This window comes from Mustelus asterias, chromosome 7 (assembly GCF_964213995.1).
Source record: "Mustelus asterias chromosome 7, sMusAst1.hap1.1, whole genome shotgun sequence".
NCBI classification, from domain to species: domain Eukaryota; kingdom Metazoa; phylum Chordata; class Chondrichthyes; order Carcharhiniformes; family Triakidae; genus Mustelus; species Mustelus asterias.
In genome coordinates, this window is record NC_135807.1 from 136383225 (window position 1) to 136402456 (window position 19232).

General features: G+C 46.1%; 1 protein-coding gene across 1 annotated transcript in view; it reads left to right on the forward strand.

Moving 5' to 3' along the window:
• Positions 1-19232, forward strand: part of has2 (hyaluronan synthase 2) — a 34946-nt gene that overhangs the window by 8685 nt on the left and 7029 nt on the right. The window contains exon 2 of the mRNA XM_078217163.1: positions 10256-10882. Coding sequence (XP_078073289.1) covers positions 10256-10882 — 627 coding nt within the window. The remainder of the gene's footprint in view (positions 1-10255; positions 10883-19232) is intronic.

Genomic DNA, 19232 nt, shown 5'->3' on the forward strand with positions numbered 1-19232 from the left:
CCCAGTTACCTGCGTCTGGCCCATATCCCTCTAAACCTTTCCCACCCACATACCCGTCCAAATGTCTTTTAAATATTGCGATTGTACCCGCCTCTGCCACCTCCTCTGGCAGCTGATTCCATCCACGCTCCACTCCAAAAGAGGGTGGAACTCACTCCCGCAGGGAGCAGTGGAGGTGAACGGTGCGGATGCAATTCCGGGGAAGCTGGATAAATGTGAGCGAGAAAAGAATACAAGGCTATAGAATCATAGAATCCCAACAGTGCAGAAGGAGGCCATTTGGCCCATCAAGTCTGCACCGACCACAATCCCACCCAGGCCCTACCCCTGCAACCCCATGCATTTACCCTAGCTAGTCGCCCTGACACTAAGGCGCAATTTAGCACGGCCAATATACTGACAGGTTGAGATGGAATCTGACTGCAATGAGGCTCGTGTCCAACAGAAACAAGAGCGTGAGGCAGCTGGGTTGCTGTAAATTGGATATAATTAGTCTGGTTGTTAAGTGATGCAAGAGAGAAGCTCAAAAGGTTTGGAGACGCAATGGAACAATTCATCTTGAGGGCCATAAAACATCAATAATATAGGGCAGAAATAAATGCTCTAATAAATAAGTGAATGGAGAGGCTCTGAACTCCACTGGCTCTCGTTCCCACTGAACTTGGCAATGCTCCAGTCTACAGTCTGTTTCCATTTCCTTTCGGGAATGCTCAGCCTCTCGTGTTAACCCTGCAACATCTATGAAGCTTCCATCACCATCTCTGGAAGCTTCCTGAGAAGATATCTCAATAAAGTCAAAGCCCCGAACTTGGTAACAACAATGATATGATTCGCCTGTGCCTTTAACATGTTTCAAGCCGTGCCGTTGCATCTCCGCTCTGGCTCTGAATCTGAAGGCCGTGGATTCCAGCCCCACTCCTGGACCTAAAGTGCAGCAAACCCATGCTGATTCTTCATTGCAGTCTTTCAGATGTGATGTTAAACTCCAGCCATCCCAAGTGGATGTAACAATTCCCTGATGCTATTTCAGAGAAAAACGGTGTGGGAAAAGTGGTGATACTCCTCAGTATCACATTTGGCTTGTGGGAGCTTGCTGTGCACAAAATGGCTGCCGCATTTCATTGAATCATAGAATCCCTACAGTGCAGAAGGGACCCATCGAGCCTGCACCGACAACAATCTCACCCAGGCCCTACCCCTGTAACCTCACGGATTTACCCCCCCTATAAATCCCCCTGACATTTTGTTTCCCCAAGATGTCGCTGGAGCAAGGCGACTTCTTGCAAGCTATGCCCAGCATACCTTCTAATTCTCTCTATGAACGGTATGCTTTGTCTGTATAGTGCACAGGAAACAATACTTTTCACTGTATGTTAATACATGTGACAATAATAAATCAAACCAAAAAAATAATAATGGCCAATCAACCTAACACACACATCTTTGAACTGTGGGAGGAAACTGGGGCACCCAGAGGAAACCCACGCAGACACGGGGAGAATGTGCAAACTCCACACAGACAGTGACCCAAGGCTGGAATCAAACTCGGGTCCCTGGAGCTGTGAGGCAGCAGTGCTAACCCACTGTGCCACAATGTTGCCCCAGTGTTTTGGCCAATATTTATCCCTCAATCAACATCACAAAAGATGAACGATCTTGTCTTCTGTTATGTATTATTATCAAACCAAATGCAACACTGAGCCACGTAAAGAGATATTAGGACAGGGGATGGGTAAAAGAGAATGGATGTGATCTTATCTGCCGTCCACACCACGCTCCCGCTGCAGCAAAGTTTGAGAATTTGGCAGCCAACCAAATCTCTGTACACCGCAGCGGGATGGGAAAACCCCACTGGCACGAATGGTGGTAAGAATACGGCCACAGTGTTTAAGGGGCGACGCAGTGGTTAGCACCTGCTGCCTCACAACACCAGGGACCCGGGTTCGATTCCCGGCTCGGGTCACTGCCTGTGTGGAGTCTGCACATTCTCCCTGTGTCTGCGTGGGTTTCCTCCGGGTACTCCGGTTTCCTCCCACAGTCTGAAAGACGTGGTGTATTGGCCGTGCTAAATTCTCCCCCAGTGTACCCGAACAGGTGCCGGAGTGTGGCGACTAGGGGATTTTCACAGCAACTTCAATGCAGTGTTAATGTAAGCCTACTTGTAACTAATAAATAAACTTTAAAGGGCGACAGAGAGGTGAAGAGGTTGCGGGGGGGGGTAAAATCCAGAGCTCCTTAAAAAGACTGCAATGATTCATGAAACTGTTCAACTCTTGGTGCTTCTGAATAAGGATTCACTTAAATTTTATCAAAGCTCACTCTCCTCAACTGAATAAAAAATTATTGATCATTATTTATGGAAATTCAATCGCAAATAAAGTTTATTTATTAGTTACAAGTAGGCTTACATTAACACTGCAATGAAGTTACTGTGAAAATCCCCTAGTCGCCACACTCTGGTGCCTGTTCGGGTACACTGAGGGAGAATTTAGCATGGCCAATGCACCTAACCAGCACGTCTTTCAGACTGTGGGAAGAAACCAGAGCACCCGGAGGAAACCCACGCAGACAGGGGGAGAACGTGCAAACTCCACACAGACAGTGACACAAGCTGGGAATCGAACCCAGGTCCCTAACTCTGTGAGGCAGCAGTGCTAACCACTGTGCCCATGCTTCAGGTAATGGAAAAGATTGTTCCTGTACAGAATGAATCCGATACTCAGTGTGATTAATATTGTCCCAGTAACCGGGAGGTCAGGGGGGTGAGAGGCTCACAGTTGGGAGTTAACACACTCCCATCTTCACGACCACGAAGTGATTTTCTTTCTCATCAACAAATGGGAATGGAGGGTGACCTGTACCAGAGGCCTGGCCACCAGATGGGGGCCATGAGATTGCAACCGGAGACATGCCTCAGGCAAGATGAATAAACAATCCAAGGGGGGAGAAGGAAGAGTGAAAGATGAAAAGTTTGCCGAGATGTCGCTTCTGTCAAATAATTGAGCCCAGAGTCCATTTGATGGTGGGATGGAAACGGGCCAACGAGATTCCATCCATTCTGGTGCTTGTGTTGGTCCAGATATAAACTGCGGAAAATTAATTACCCATTTCATTAAAAAATATATTAAGCACCCTCATTATAGTTCTACTGCTCTAATTAAGGAGAGGCATTGGCCCAGTGATATTGTCACTAGACTAGTAATCCAGAGACGCAGAGCAAGATCTGGATCCGGGTTCGAATCCTCCCACAGCAGTTGGTGAAATTTGAACTCAATAAATATCTGGAATTAAGAATCTACTGCTGACCACGAAACCATTGTCGATTGTCATAAAAACCCATCTGGTTCAACCGTGTCCTTTAGGGAAGGAAATCTGCCGTCCTTCCGGGTCTGGTCTACAGAACCACAGCAATATGGTTGACTCTTAACTGCCCTCCAAGGGCAGTTAGGGATGGGCACTAAATGCTGGCCAGCCAGCAATGCCCACATCCCATAAAACAAATTTCAAAAAACATGTTTAATATTTCAGGATTCTCGCTGTTTCAAAGAAAATTATTAAAAATTCCAAATATCCTGATATTATTTCAACAATTTCTCATCACCCTATTATAGAAAGGATATTATTAAACTAGAAAGAGCGCAGAAAAGATTTACTGGGATGCTACCGGGACTTGATGGTTTGCGTTATAAGAAGAGGCTGGATAGACTGGGATTTCCTTCCCTGGAGCGTAGGAGGCTTAGGGGTGACCTTATAGAGGTCTATAAAATAATGAGGGGCATAGGTCAGCTAGATAGTCAACATCTTTTCCCAGTTGTAGGGGAGTCTAAAACTAGAGGGCATAGGTTTAAGGTGAGAGGGGAGAGATACAAAAGGGTCCAGAGGGGCAATTTTTTCACACAGAGGGTGGTGAGTGTCTGGAACAAGCTGCCAGAGACAGTAGTAGAGGCGGGTACAATTTTGTCTTTTAAAAAACATTTAGAAAGTTACATGGGTAAGATGGGTATAGAGGGATATGGGCCAAATGCAGACAATTAGAACTAGCTTAGTGGTAAAAGAAAGGGCGGCATGTACAGGTTGGGCTGAAGGGCCTTTTTCCATACTGTAAACCTCTATGACTCTATAACACCAGGAATTGTCTGAAGATGCTTTGGATTACTGTAACAATGTGCCAGATTATTCACTGCAAGCCCCACTGTGGTGTCTCATTATTTAATGCTCTAATTTCCATCACATGCAATATAAGAGGTGTGAGAATCAGAGCTTAAACTGCTGAGTATGAGTAGTGCTGTATGGCATCAACTATGACTCGGTCGGTAACACTCTCACCCAGAAGGTTGGAGGTCTAAGTCCCATTGCGAAGGTGTAAATGAAAATGCTAACCTGTTGGAGATGCTGGGTGGAATGTTCCTGTCCTGCCCACCACAGGAATCGTAGGGGGCAGGACATGGACCATGCAAAGGTCCATTGACCTCGGGTGGGATTTTCCGATCTTGGGACAAGTGCACTGGAAAATCACTGTCTTTTGGATGAGGTGTGATACAGGGGCCCCACTTGACTTCTTGGGTGAATTCAAAAGGTTCAAGGTGGGGGGGTGGGTGGGGGGGGGGGTGGTGGTGGTTTAGCTCCTTGGTGCCCTGGGTCCCGTACTTATCCCTTAATCAACACCCAAAAGCTGATGATCTGGTCATTATCACATTGCTGTTCACGGGATCTTGCTGTGCACAAATTGGTTGCCACATTTCCGATGTCACAACACTGGACTACACTTCAAAAATACTGCAATGGCTGTAAGGAACTCTGGGACATCCTGAGAGCACAGAATCACAGAATCCCTAAAGTGCAGAAGGCCCATCAAGCCTGCACCAACAGTGATCCCACGCAGGCTCTATCCCTGTAACCCCATATGTTTACCCTGCTAACCCCCGTGACACTAATCGACAATTTATCATGGCCAACCCATCTAACTCGCACATCTTTAGGCGCATCAAAGGCACTATAGAAATACAAGTCATTCTTTTGCTAATACTTGGGGTGTACACCCGGAGTGGGACTGGACCTGATTTTTGGAGTGAAGTGGTATGAAGGTACAATCCTGAGGCTGATAGATGCAGTTCTAAAATCCAGCTGCTTGGCACCATGCCCTGTTTAAACTGCTCAGATTCTGCCTGACTGCAACATCCAACCATCCTCCCCCAGAGAGACATCGACTCACGTGTCATTTTAACTTGGAGCCAAGGAGGGTAGAAAGAGTTAGAATACAAATCAGCTGTGATTTTACTAAATTAGAAACATGGAAAAACTACAGCACAAAACAGGCCCTTCGGCCCCACAAGTTGTGCCGAACATATCCCTACCTTTTAGGCCTACCTATAACCCTCCATCCTATTAAGTCCCATGTACTTATCCAGGAGTCTCTTAAAAGACCCTATTGAGTTTGCCTCCACCACCACTGACGGCAGCCGATTCCACTCGCCCACCACCCTCTGTGTGAAAAACTTCCCCCTAACATTTCCCCTGTACCTACCCCCCAGCACCTTAAACCTGTGCCCTCTCGTAGCAGCCATTTCCACCCTGGGAAAAAGCCTCTGAGAGTCCACCCGATCTATGCCTCTCAACATCTTATACACCTCTATTAGGTCTCCTCTCATCCTTCGTCTCTCCAAGGAGAAAAGACCGAGCTCCCTCAGCCTATCCTCATAAGGCATGCCACTCAATCCAGGCAACATCCTTGTAAATCTCCTCTGCATTGTGGGATAGGCTTGAAATACTGAATGGCCTGTTCCTCTGCTTGAACAGAAAGGTAAGCGTTCCGAGGGAGATGGGAGAGAGAGTCCAAGTCTCCACACAATTAATCTGAAGGTTAGACTGGACCGAGAAAGAATGCAGGATTCACACTATAAAGCAAAATGGAGCATCCTTACTCACATCCACCTATTACCCCTCTGTACCTGCTGGCCTGCGTTCCCGTCCAGCCTGGCAATGCCACCATTTTAAAATCCTCCCCCTCGTTTACAAATCCGTCCATGGCCTTGCTCTTCCCTGCATCTGTAAACTCTTGAAGCGCCACAACCCTTGCAAGAGTGGCACGGTGGTTAGCACTGCTGCCTCACAGCACCAGGGACCCAGGTTCAATTCCTGGCTTGGGTCACTGTCTGTGTGGAGTCTGCACGTTCTCCCTGTGTCTGCGTGGGTTTCTTCCCGGAGCTCCGGTTTCCTCCCACAGTCCAAAAGATGTACTGGTTATGTGCATTGGCCGTGCTAAATTCTTCCTCAGTGTTACCCGAACAGGCGCCAGAGTGTGGCAACTAGGGAATTTTCACAGTAATTTCATCGCAGTGTTAATGTAAGCCTACTTGTGACAATAATCTTTAAACATTATTCTTTTGTGGCATGTGATTATCACTGACAAGGCCAGCCTTTGTTATTTGTCCCTACTTTTATTTACTCATGGGACATGGGTGTCACTGGCCCTTGAGAGTCAACTGCATTGCTGTGGCTCTGGAGTCACAAGCAGGCCAGACTGGGTAAGGGTGGCAGATTAGTGAACCATAGGGTTTTTTTTTTGATAATCGACAATGGTTTCATGGTTATCAGTAGATTCTTAATTCCAGATTTAAAAAAAAATTGAATTCAAATTCCACCATGAGGGGGATTTGAACCCCAGTCCCCAGAACATTAGCTGTGTTCTTGGATTAACTAGTCTCGCAATAATACCACTAGGCCATCGCCTCCCCCAATGGATTAATTGAAGTGGTGCATGTCTGAATTCCCCAGCCATAACTTAAATGTAGCAATCTTTACTGCATCATTAGGCAGCAATTCCAAGCAGTTTGATCACATTCTCCTTCTGTCCCATCAATTTCTTTCAGTAAAACAGGGTGAGCAATTAATTAACCCAGCCAATGGGAGGGATCCCTCCAAAAGACTTCTGGGTTAGTTTGGGAATGTTTGACTCTGTGCATTGGGCAGTAATGTGCAGGCCTGGATTAAGTGGAAGGAACAGAGTGAGGTAAACGGACAGCAGTGGTTCAAGAAAGCAACTCACCACCACCTACTCTCGAGCAATTGGAGAGGCAATGGCTTACTGGTGTTATCGCTAGACTATTGATCCAGAAGCCCAGCTAATGTTCAGGGGACCTAGGTTCAAATCCCACGGCAAATGGTGAAATTTGAATTCAAGAACAAAAATCTGGAATTAAGAATCTACTGATGACCACAAAGCCATTGTCAGAAAACCCCATCTGGTTCAAAGTAAAATTTATTTATTAGTCACAAGTAAGGCGTAAATTAACACTGCAATGAAGTTACTGTGAAATTCCCCTAGTCGCCACACTCTGGTTTGGGTTGAAGCACCTAACCAGCACACCTTTTAGACTTTGGGAGGAAACCGGAGCACCCGGAGGAAACCCACGCAGACATGGGGAGAACGTACAGACTCCACACAGACAGTGACCCAAGCCGGGAATCAAACCTAGGTCCCTGGTGCTGTGAGGCAGCAGTGCTAACCACTGTGCCACCATGAAGGTGAACCAATTCCTTACTGCATAACTCCACAACAACCAAAATATTGCGTTTATACCATGCCTTAACATGGTTAAAAATCTGCCGGGGGCTTCACAAATGTGCGGTCAGAATAAATTGGACATCAAGCCACATTATAAGATGTTGGGACAAAGTGACAGAAGAAACCTGGTCAAAGAAGTAGCTAAGAATTAGCAGCAAGATTGTCCTGACGCAGCTGAAATCAAAATAGAACAGGATTGAACTTGTTATCCTGAAAATATATTCCCTGAAATGGATTACGTGTGTACTGTACAAGAAGCCTACCAGTTTAATTCTAAAACCTTTTTATAAAAAGTAAACTTAGCGTGTGTGAGAGCCAACAGAAAGAGCAGTGTCCTTTACAAGGTAACATAACCAGAGGCGGGTGGAAAAACAAACACTCAAGCAGAAAGTTGCAGCCAAAGTGTAATAAATATACCTGGCGAGACGTGGGACTGCTTCAGACTGCTGTTACTGTACTGACGCTCACTTCTCTTCACTTGTTAGATCCTTGATTCTGGGAGGGAAAGAAAAATAACACTTTGCTCTTCCTGTCTCGCTTGTTACTTATGAGCAGTTTGTCATCAGAAGCTGCCCTCGCTCCCATGTCGGTGAACCAAGGCGTTCTCTGAATTTCCTGGCTCAGCCGCGGCCACAGTCATTGCTCAAGCAGAAATATTGGAGGAAAGGGGAGGCCATTCAGCCCCTCGGGTCTGCTCCTCTATTAAATTAGGTCTAGTATTTTGACTCCATTAACGCCCTTTACATTGTCTGATTTCAAAAAGGAATTAGATATAACTTCTTGGGGCTAAAGGGATCAAGGGATATGGGGCGAAGAGGGACCAGGATATTGAATTCAATGATCAGCCATGATCAAAATGAATGGCGGAGCAGACTCGGAGGGCCGAATGGCCTCCTCCTGATTCTGTGTTTACCTAACAAATCTCTCAACTGTGAAACTTTCAGTTGACCCCCTGATAGTTTTTTTGGGGGGGAGGGAGTTCCAGGTTTCTACATCCCTTTGTGTGAGGAAGTGATGTCACTCCCAAATGGCCTGACACATCTTAAAGATTCTGCCCCATTCTTCTGGACTCCTTCCGCCAGAGGAATGAGTTTCTCACAATCTACCCTATCAAACTCCTGACCAGAACAAAACTCAACTGGATCATTGCTTAATCTTCTGTACTTAAGGAAACACAAGCCCGCACAATCTATCTCATAACAGGAGCAGGAGTAGGCCATTCAGCCCCTCGAGCCGCTCCACCATTTAATACCATCATGGCTGATCTCATCTCAGCCTCAATTCCACTTTCCTGCCCATTCACCATAGCCCTTCAACCCATTACTCATTAAGCATCTGTCCCTCCTCCTTAAACGTACTCAATCCACTACACTCTCGGGTAGTGAATTCCATGCATTTAATCTGTTCATGCCCCTGACACTAAGGGGCAATTCAGCATGGCCAATCCACCTAACCTGCACATCTTTAGAGTATAGAAGGAAACTGGAGCACCCGGAGGAAACCCACGCAGACACGGGGAGAACATGCAAATTCCACACAGACAGTGACCCAAGGCCGGAATCGAACCAGGGTCCCTGGCGCCCTGCGGCAGCAGTGCTAACCACTGTGCCACCGTGCTTCTTGACAGTAGTTTCTCCTCATCTCTGTTTTAAATCTGCCACTCATTATCCTAAAACTATGACCTCTTGTTCTAGATTGCCCCACAAGAGGAAACAGCCTCCCACATTTACATTGTCAATCCTCCTTTATCATCCTGTACACCTCAGTTAGATCTCCAATAATTGAGTAATTTAACCCCTTTTGTCCCAGTGCAACTTCCGTTTTGAGGTGAAGTCACAAATTGGAGTGACAATATGATAACAGGAGAGAGTGCAATGTAGAGAGACTTTCCGTGAATGAATTAAAATGCAGTGTACTCGTGCAGATGGATGTTGAATCAGTCTGGCAAAGTTTGTGCCAATTGGACATGTGAAAAGAAGTTAGTATTTAGTATTTGGTTAGTCCAAAGATGTGTAGGTGAGGTGGATTGGCCATGCTAAATTGCTCCTTAGTGTCCAAAGATTGGCAAGTTAGGTGGATTGGCCATGCTAAATTGCCCCTTAGTGTCCAAAGATTGGCAAGTTAGGTGGATTGGCCATGCTAAATTTCCCCTTAGTGTCCAAAGATTGGCAAGTTAGGTGGATTGGCCAAGCTGAATTGCCCCTTAGTGTCCAAAGATGTGCAAGTTAGGAGGATTGGCCATGCTAAATTGCTCCTTAGTGTCCAAAGATGTGCAAGTTAGGAGGATTGGCCAAGCTGAATTGCCCCTTAGTGTCCAAAGATGTGCAAGTTAGGAGGATTGGCCAAGCTGAATTGCCCCTTAGTGTCCAAAGATGTGTAGGTTAGATGGATTGGCCATGCTAACTTGCCCCTTAGTGCCCAAAGATGTGGGGGTTAGGTGGATTGGCCATGCTAAATTTCCCCTTAGTGTCCAAAGATGTGTAGGTTCGGGAATTAGTGGGGTACGTATGTGGGGTTACGGGGTCGGGCCTGGGTGAGATGCTCTGTGGAAGGGTCGGTGTAGACTCAATGGGCCGAATGTCCTCCTTCTGTAGGGATTCAATGATTCTATTGTATAAAGTGTTTAATTAATAGCATTGTAATTTCTAAAGAAAATATAAACTCCATGTTTTTCTCCCTGTGGTGTTACAGATGCGTTGCAAAAACCTGACGTCCATCCTGCGGATTGTGGGGACAACGTTATTCGGACTTGCTCTGTTGCTGGGAATTGCTGCTGCCTACATTGTAGGATATCAGTTCATAGCCACGGACAATTATTATTTTTCCTTCGGACTGTATGGTGCGATCCTAGCCTTGCATCTTCTCATTCAGAGCCTCTTTGCGTTCCTGGAGCACCGCAAGATGAAACGTTCCTTGGAGACCCCCATCAAGCTGAACAAGTCGGTGGCCCTGTGCATCGCTGCCTATCAGGAGGACCCGGATTATCTGAGGAAGTGTCTGCTCTCCGTCAAGAGGCTAACCTACCCGGAAATGAACGTCATCATGGTGATCGATGGGAATAGTGAGGATGACCTGTACATGATGGACATCTTCGGCGAGGTGATGGGGAGGGAGCGGTCAGCCAGCTACGTGTGGAAGAGCAACTTCCACGAGAAAGGGCCGGGAGAGAGTGACGAGGCTCACGGCGAGAGCATGCAGTACCTCACCAGGCTCATCAGGTCCAACAAGAGCGTGTGTGTAATGCAGAAGTGGGGAGGCAAACGGGAAGTGATGTACACTGCGTTCAAGGCACTGGGGCGCACTGTGGATTATGTGCAAGTAAGACTCTTCAGATAGTTCCAAGTCAAATGGGCTTCCTCCGGGTGTTCCGGTTTCCTCCCACAGTCCAAAGATGTGCAAGTTAGATGGATGGGCCATGCTAAATTACCCCATAGTGTTCAAAGATATGCAGGTTAGATGAATTGACCATGCTAAATTGCCCCTTAGTGTCCAAAAATGTGCAGGTTTGGTGGATTGGCCATGCTAAATTGCCCCTTAGTGTCCAAAGATATGTAGGTTAGGTGGATTGGTCATGTGAAATTGCCCTTTAGTGTCCAAAGATGAGCAGGTGGCGGTGGGGGGGATTAGCGGATTAAATATGTAGGGTTACAGAGATAGGGTCTGGGTGGGATGCTTCGTTGGAGAGTCAGCGCAGGCTCGATGGGCCAAATGGTCTCCTTCCGCACTGCAGGCATTCTGTGATTCTAGAGAAATTGGGGAACAACTTAATAAATGTTTCGCTATAAAGGGAGTCCTATATAATATGTAATGTTCCAATAAAACTTTGTGTCTGCTTGGTAAATGTTTGAAGAAAAAAGCACTAACCTTGTCAGATCTATAGTTTGTGAATAATGCACTTAAGTCAAATCTTCTGATTATAGAGAAAGGTTAAATATTATCTGCCATTCACATTAGCCTGTGCACTCCAGCACTGTTAGAAAGCAATTATAGCAATGGAGGTCATTTACCTTGATTCATGTCACATAAACCCCACAGAAAAGATTTCCATAAGAGTTCCAACACTTATTAGAGGAAATGAATCTGGTAAATTCCATGCCAATCTTCCCAGATGTGGACTGTTGCCCACTAGTCGCTACAATAATAGTCATCAGTCATTGGAATAATCTTCCTTTAGCTTCTTCACATTGAGACTGAATCCAGTTTCAGACAGTAAGGGATCTGCATCAGCCTCGATTAGACATTCCTCTCTCATCTTGTGTATTATGTATTACAGCTCTAAGCAGGTGCGTCTAGACAGGTCACTGTGAGTCTAGACGGTGTATATCTGCAGAATATTCACTGATGGGGGAATATCAGTACCCAGTCATTCCCCTCGCATTCCTGTCCAATAGGAGTTGATGGATTGGTGTACAAACTGGGCTCATTCTGCAAACCCACAAGCCCGTTGGGCACTTTGTAGATCTTGGAGTGAAATTAGATAATAGTCATAGAGATATACAGCACGGAAACAAGCCCTTCGGCCCAACTCATTCATGCCGACCAGGTTTCCTAATCTGAACTAGTCCCATTTGCCTGTGTTTGGCCCATATCCCTCTAAACCTTTCCCATCCGTGTACCTGTCCAAATGTCTTTTAAATGTTGTAATTGTACCCACCTCTACCATCTGCTCTGGCAGCTCATTCCATCCACGCTCCACCCTCTGTGTGAAAAAGTTGCCCCTCGGATCCCTGTCCCCTCTCACCTTTAACCTATGCCCTCTAGTTTTGGACTCCCCTACCCTGGGGAAAAGACCTTGGCCCTTCACCTTATCTATGCCCCTCATGATTTTATAAACCTTTATAAGATAACCGAGTATGGATTGTTTCTTTTGGAATTGTGGGACTCCATTGCGCCTGTAATCAATGCCAACAGTGTGACCTGTTTCTTGCAAGTATGAGCTCTCACATTACAGAGCTGTCTGTGCAGAAACAGGCCCAATGATCCCTGCTCCACACCAGCCTCCTCTTCACCTCACCCAGTCAACATCGCCTTCTATCCCTCTCTCCCTCATGCGTTTATCCAGCTTCTCCTTAAATGTATCATTCATCCCAACCACTCCCTGTGGGAGAAAGTTCCACATTCTCACCGCTCTCTGGGTAAAGAAGTTTCTCCTGAATTCCCCAGTTGATTTATTTGTAATTATTTTTTAATCATTTGTGGGACATGGGCATCGCTGTCTGGTCAGCATTTATTGCCCATCCCTAGTTGCCTGAGGGCAGTTGAGAGTCAACCATATTGCTGTGACTCTGGAGTCACATGTAAGCCAGACAGGGTAAGGACGACCGATTTCCTTCCCTAAAGGGCATTAGTGAACCAGATGGGTTTTTCCGACAATAGTTTCATGGTCATCAGTCGATTCTTAATTCCAGATTTATTTTATTGAATTCAAGTTCCACCATCTGCCGTGACAGATTTGAACCTGGGTCCCCAGAACATTAGCTGAGTTTCTGGATTAATAAACTAGCAATAATCCCACTAGGCCATCGCCTCTCCTTAGTGATTTATCTTACATTTATGGCCCAACTTTGAACTTCACCACAAGTGGAAATATCTCCTTTATCCTACCAAACTCTCACATAATCTCTTGACAACCTCTGCTTTCTCTTTACTAGAGGATAGAGGCACAGTCCTGATCAGACTCTCTCGATGGCTATAACCTCTCAGCCTTTTCAATATACGATCATATGATACTTGTTGGATTCCCTAGAAAACAGCTGGAAGTTATTTTTTGACAATGTTGTAGTTACTACACAGCTGTTGGCTGTATGGATGACATCATAAACATTTACCAATTAGGGCAAGCGGACAAGAGACTGGGCAAAACCGGCCACATAGATATTTTCTAACAATAGTCTCCAATGTAATTCCAAAGTAATAAGGTGATCTTGCGAACTCGGAAAAACATGTTGTAAACCATTCAATCCCCTCTCCCAGGTTTCGTGATGATGTGTGTAACCTCCCCCCCCGCACCCCCCGCCGCCAATTAGATAGCTGCCTTATAATCATTCCCAAGTGTCCACTATTTTCTCCAATATCACTAAGAGGTTGTTCAGGCACTCAGGTCTGTACATGCAACATCGCAATTCTGTAAATGCAAATTGTGCCAGAAACATGCATCGCCACGTTGTCATCAAAGATATGACGGTTACGTGATTGCAACTGTGACAGTGTACAGATTTCACTGTATGCCTTTGAGGCTTCCTAGTTATTGAATAGCTTGGAGGACTACCACTAGGATGCTACCGGGACTTGATGGTTTGAGTTATAAGGAGAGGCTGGATAGACTGGGACTTTTTTCTCTGGAGCGTAGGAGACTTAGGGGTGATCTTATTGAGGTCTATAAAATAATGAGGGGCACAGATCAGCCAGATAGTGAACATCTTTTCCCAAATCTAGGGGAGTCTAAAACTAAAGGGCATAAATTTAAGGTGAGAGGGGAGAGATACAAAAGTGTCCAGAGGGGCAACATTTTCACACAGAGGATGGTGAGTGTCTGGAACAAGTTGCCAGAGGTAGTAGTAGAGGCGGGTTAAAAAGCATTTAGACAGTTACATGGGTAAGATGGGTATCGAGGGATATGGGCCAAATGCGGGCAATCTGGGACTAGCTTGGTGGTTAAAAAAAAAGGGCGGCATGGACAAGTTGGGCCGAAGGGCCTGTTTCCATGCTGTAAACCTCTATGACTCTATGACTGCAAATAAGTATGAAATTGTGGAATGGTTACAGCACCGAAGGTTGCCTTTGAACATTGAACTGTGTCGATTCTCAGCAAGAGAAATTTGACACATTCCTCTCCCCGCCCCTTTCCCCGTAACTCTATGGAAAGATTTGTGCCTCCACCACACTCCCAGGTAGCACATATTTGATTTGTTAAAAAAAAGTCACAATTGGTTCTGTTAGCCATTCATTTTTAATTGGTTTCCTCCAGTACCCCTTCCTGCCATTGGGAACTTTGCCTGGATCCTTCGTGATCTTGAACACCTCCCATCAAATCTCAATATTCTCTGACAGGAGAACTGCCCAGTCTATCTGGAGAATTGGGCAGCACGGTGGCACAGTGGCACGGTGGCACAGTGGTCAGCACTGCCGCTTCACAGCGCCAGGCACCCAGGTTTGATTCCGGCCTCGGGTCACTGTCTGTGTGGAGTTTGCATGTTCTCCCCGTGTCTGTGTGGGTTTCCTCCGGGTGCTCCGGTTTCCTCCCACAGTCCAAAGATGTGTGTGTTAGGTTGATTGGCCATGCTAAATTGCCTCTTAGTGTCAAGGGGATTAGGAGGGTAAATATGTGGGGCTACAGGGATAGGACAGGACCTGGGTGGGATTGTTGTCAGTGCAGGCTCGATGGGCCAAATGGCCTCCTTCTGCACTGTAGATTCTACGAACTGAAGTCCCCCCATCCTGGAATCATTCTCTTAAATCTTTTCTGCACCCTCTCTAAAGCCTCCACATCCTTCCGAAAGGTGACTTGCCCAGAATTAGACACAATACTCCAGTTCAGGCCAAGCTAGTGTTTTATAGACTGTTTCCTTTTAAAAAAATACACAGATCCTAAACAAAAGTACATCTGGATCTTGGATGACTTCCAAACTTTCCCTTTCAGGGAGTAAAACCCCCACCTCCTCGAGTAAAATAAAATTCCTGCTTGTATCATCTTCAGTAAAGTGATCTCAGCTTTGCTCATTGAGAGTGAATTACAACAGGGACATCTACAAGATGTTTGATGTCAAAAACATGATTCTTCCTGCTGTAATGTGTTCCAGGTTGACCCTGTCAGCAGCTGGTGTAGTGTTATATCGTCAGATTGAAGGCTTAATTGTAGCAGCCACTGATCTGTCAATAGTTTTCAGACTGATATGTCGCGACAGAACCAGTTTCCACAAATTGAACCCAGTTTCCTCACACAAAACCCCGGAGCATTTAATTTAGATTTATCCCTAAGCTCTCCACAAAGACTTGAGAAACTTGTCTGATGAATAGATCAGCCCCAGAAACCATGAATATCACAGAGTTTCATTCCTGGTCTGTATTGAGTTAGGCACAAGTCAGGAGTGTGATGGAATATTCCCCACTTGCCTGGATGGGTGCAGCTCAACAACACTCAAGAAGCTCAACATCATCCAGGACAAAGCAACCCCGCTTGATTGTCACCCCATCCACCACCTTCAACATTCACTCCGGAGTCTCCACCACAGACGCACCGTGGCAGCCGTGTGTACCATCTACAAGATGCACTGCAGCAAGTTGCCAAGGCTCCTTAGACAGCACCTTCCAAGCCCGCCACCTCTACCATCTGGAAGGACAAGGGCAGCAGATACATGGGAACACAACCACCTGCAAGTTCTCCAAGCCACTCACCATCCTGACTTAGAACAATATATGATGTGGAAATGCCGGCGTTGGACTGGGGTAAACACAGTAAGGAGTCTAACAACACCAGGTTAAAGTCCAACAGGTTTATTTGGTAGCAAGCGCCACTAGCTTTCGGAGCGCTGCTCCTTCATCAGGTGAGTGGGACCCTGTTTGTGCACAGAACTCCCACTCACCTGACGAAGGAGCAGCGCTCCGAAAACTAGTGGCGTTTGCTACCAAATAAACCTGTTGGACTTTAACCTGGTGTTGTTAAACTCCTTACTTAGAATAATATAGCCATTCCTTCACTGTCACTGGGTCAAAATCTTGGAACTCCCCCCCCTAGCAGCACTGTGGGTGTACCTACACCACATGGAGTGCAGCGGTTCAAGAAGGCAGCTCACCATCACCTTCTCAAGGGTAATTAGGAATGAGCAATAAATACTGGCCTAGCCAGCAATGCCGATATTCAGTGAATGAATAGGGAATAAAGGGGCACTCAGTGTTGCTCACTATTCAGTGGCTGTTGCTCCGAGTGGGCACGCACAGGACTACAGATGCTCTATGTGTTTGAATAGCTTCCTAGCAGCCATGAATAAAAGTCATTACACAAGGTGCCAGTTGGTAACTGGAATTTGTAGAACTGTTCCACAACAAGGACTTATTCCAGAGAGGAATAGGAGAAGATTTAAACATTGACAATTAGCAGAGAAAAATGCCAAAGTCACGCATGTTTCAGCATAGGAGTCTTTGCGTCAACATTGGGGAAAGGTGTGTCAGACCTCCCACATAATAATAAATACGTCAGTGTTAATGATTCCAATGCAGGGGAAGACTGGGGTAGCATGATGGCACAGTGGTTAGCACTGCTGCCTCACAGCGCCAGAGACCCGGGTTCAATTCCTGGCTCGGGTGACTCTGTCTGTGTGGAGTTTGCACATTCTCCCCGTGTCTGCGTGGGTTTCCTCCGGGTGCTCCGGTTTCCTCCCACAATTGTGTGGGTTAGGTGGATTGGCCATGCTAAATTGCCCCTTCATGTCAGGGGGATTAGTAGGGTAAATAGGTTGGGATAGGGCCTGGGTGGGATTGTGGCTGGTGCAGACTCGATGGGCTGAATGGCCTCCTTCTGCACTGTAGGATTCTATGATTCTATGACTGTCAGGTATTCATATCACTGCAAAATTATACTTGCATTATAAAGAAGCAGCGATTAGGAAAATTATTGGGAATTATAATCAAGTTGGTTCACAAAAACCTTATGTATCATGATTACAGATGATACATTTGAATTTTCATTAATTAATAGGTGTATTATTACGACAATTATCCCGTATCGTTCCTGAATTGACTGATTACGGCCATGGCTATTGTGACAGTGTTCACCTGAATGGATATTCCTCACGCATATAAATCCCAAATATTGGCCAATCGCGACTCATCTGATATTGGAGACCAAGCAAGACACTCTGGGATTTTTCCCTCATCCCAACATCCACCTGCATTTACCTTCCCAGCAGGAATCCTCGCTGTGTTCTCTCTCTTGGCTCAATGTGGCACGGTGGTTAGCATTGCTGCCTCACAGCGCCAGGGACCCAGGTTCAATTCCTGGCTCGGGTCACTGTCTGTGTGGAGTTCGCACGTTCTCCTCGTGTCTGCGTGGGTTTCCTCCGGGTGCTCCGGTTTCCTCTCAACAGTCCAAAGATGTGTGGGTTAGGTGGATTGACCATGCTAAATTGCCCCTTAGTACCAGGGGATTAGCAGAGAAAATATGTGGGGTTACGGTGATGGGGCCTGGGTGGGATTGTTGTTGGTACAGACCCGATGGGCTGAATGGCCTCCTTCTGCACTGTCAGATTCTATTCTATTCTATTCTAATGAGACTTGGAGAACGGGGAGTGGTGCGGGGATGGCAGTGGGTACCGGGATAGTGTGGAGATGTCATATTGACAATTCCCTGACCTTTGAGGCGTTTTATTCAGCTCCTTTTCAAATAGTATACCATGAACCGTCAGGCATCGTAACTCATTGATCCGCAGGGGGCCATCGTTAAATTCACATCTATAGATTCTTGACGTGTTCACTGGGTTTGAAAGGAGGGTAATACTGCAGTTTGTCAATGGGAGGAATCTGAAGCAAAGTCCATCAAAAGTTAATTTAAAAACATTAACAGACCAAGACAAAACTCATCAACTTGTTAGGAACTTTTGACAAAAATCAGCATTTGCCACGGACCATTACTAATGTTGTGATTTATACTTTTTGACTTCAGTTGACACTTCTTTCACTCAGAGAGGGGTGACAGGGCATGGACCTGTCCAGGGTGCATTCAAAAAATGGATTGAAATATTTCACCTTTGGTGCCAGTGGATCCATCTGTCTGGACAAACTACCATGCACCTCCCCCTTCCCCCCTCCCCTCGAACCCCCCCTTCCCCTTGCCCCCCCCTCCCTTCGCCCCCTTCCAAACCTCACCAAGGAGGTTATTCTAAGGAATACCAAATGTAAAAGAAAAATAATTTATGCTCCAAGAGAGGAGGAATGCTGATTGGTTGGCATGTGGTCTCTGATTGGTGGAGGCATTGCCATGGAGATTGCACTAGTAAGCCGTCAACTGCCAAGCTTTGTTTACATTCAAACCCAGTAAGAAGTTTAACAACACCAGGTTAAAGTCCAACAGGTTTATTTGGTAGCAAAAGCCATTCAAACCAGGCAGGTTGACTCTGATTGGTCAAGAAGTCTCACAACTCCAGGTTAAAGTCCAACAGGTTTATTTGGAATCGCGAGCTTTCTGAGCGCTGCTCCTTCATCAGGTGAGTGGAGAGGTAGGTTCACAAATACATTTACCTCTCCACTCACCTGATGAAGGAACAGCGCTCCGAAAGCTCGTGATTCCAAATAAACCTGTTGGACTTTAACCTGGTGTTGTGAGACTTCTTACTGTGCCCACCCCAGTCCAACGCCAGCATCTCCACATCCTGATTGGTCAAGACATTGCCCTGGGGAATGAATGGCTGTCACCTGTTTTGTTTAGGTGAAATGGCTGAAATGTGTCTACCTGTTCTTTCTGTAAGGACCGGCTTTGACAACGTGAGTCTTTTCTCAGCAACACCTGAGTTTGGGGTGACTGCGACCAAACAACCCTCGAAGAAGATTATGTGATTACGAGCAAACATTTCAGATGGATGGATGTCTGATTGAAGCAGAAACACCTGAACAGAGCAGTATAGACCAGTTTGTTTCTGAGCTGTAGGCTGATTACATTGCAGGGTGCATTGCTTTG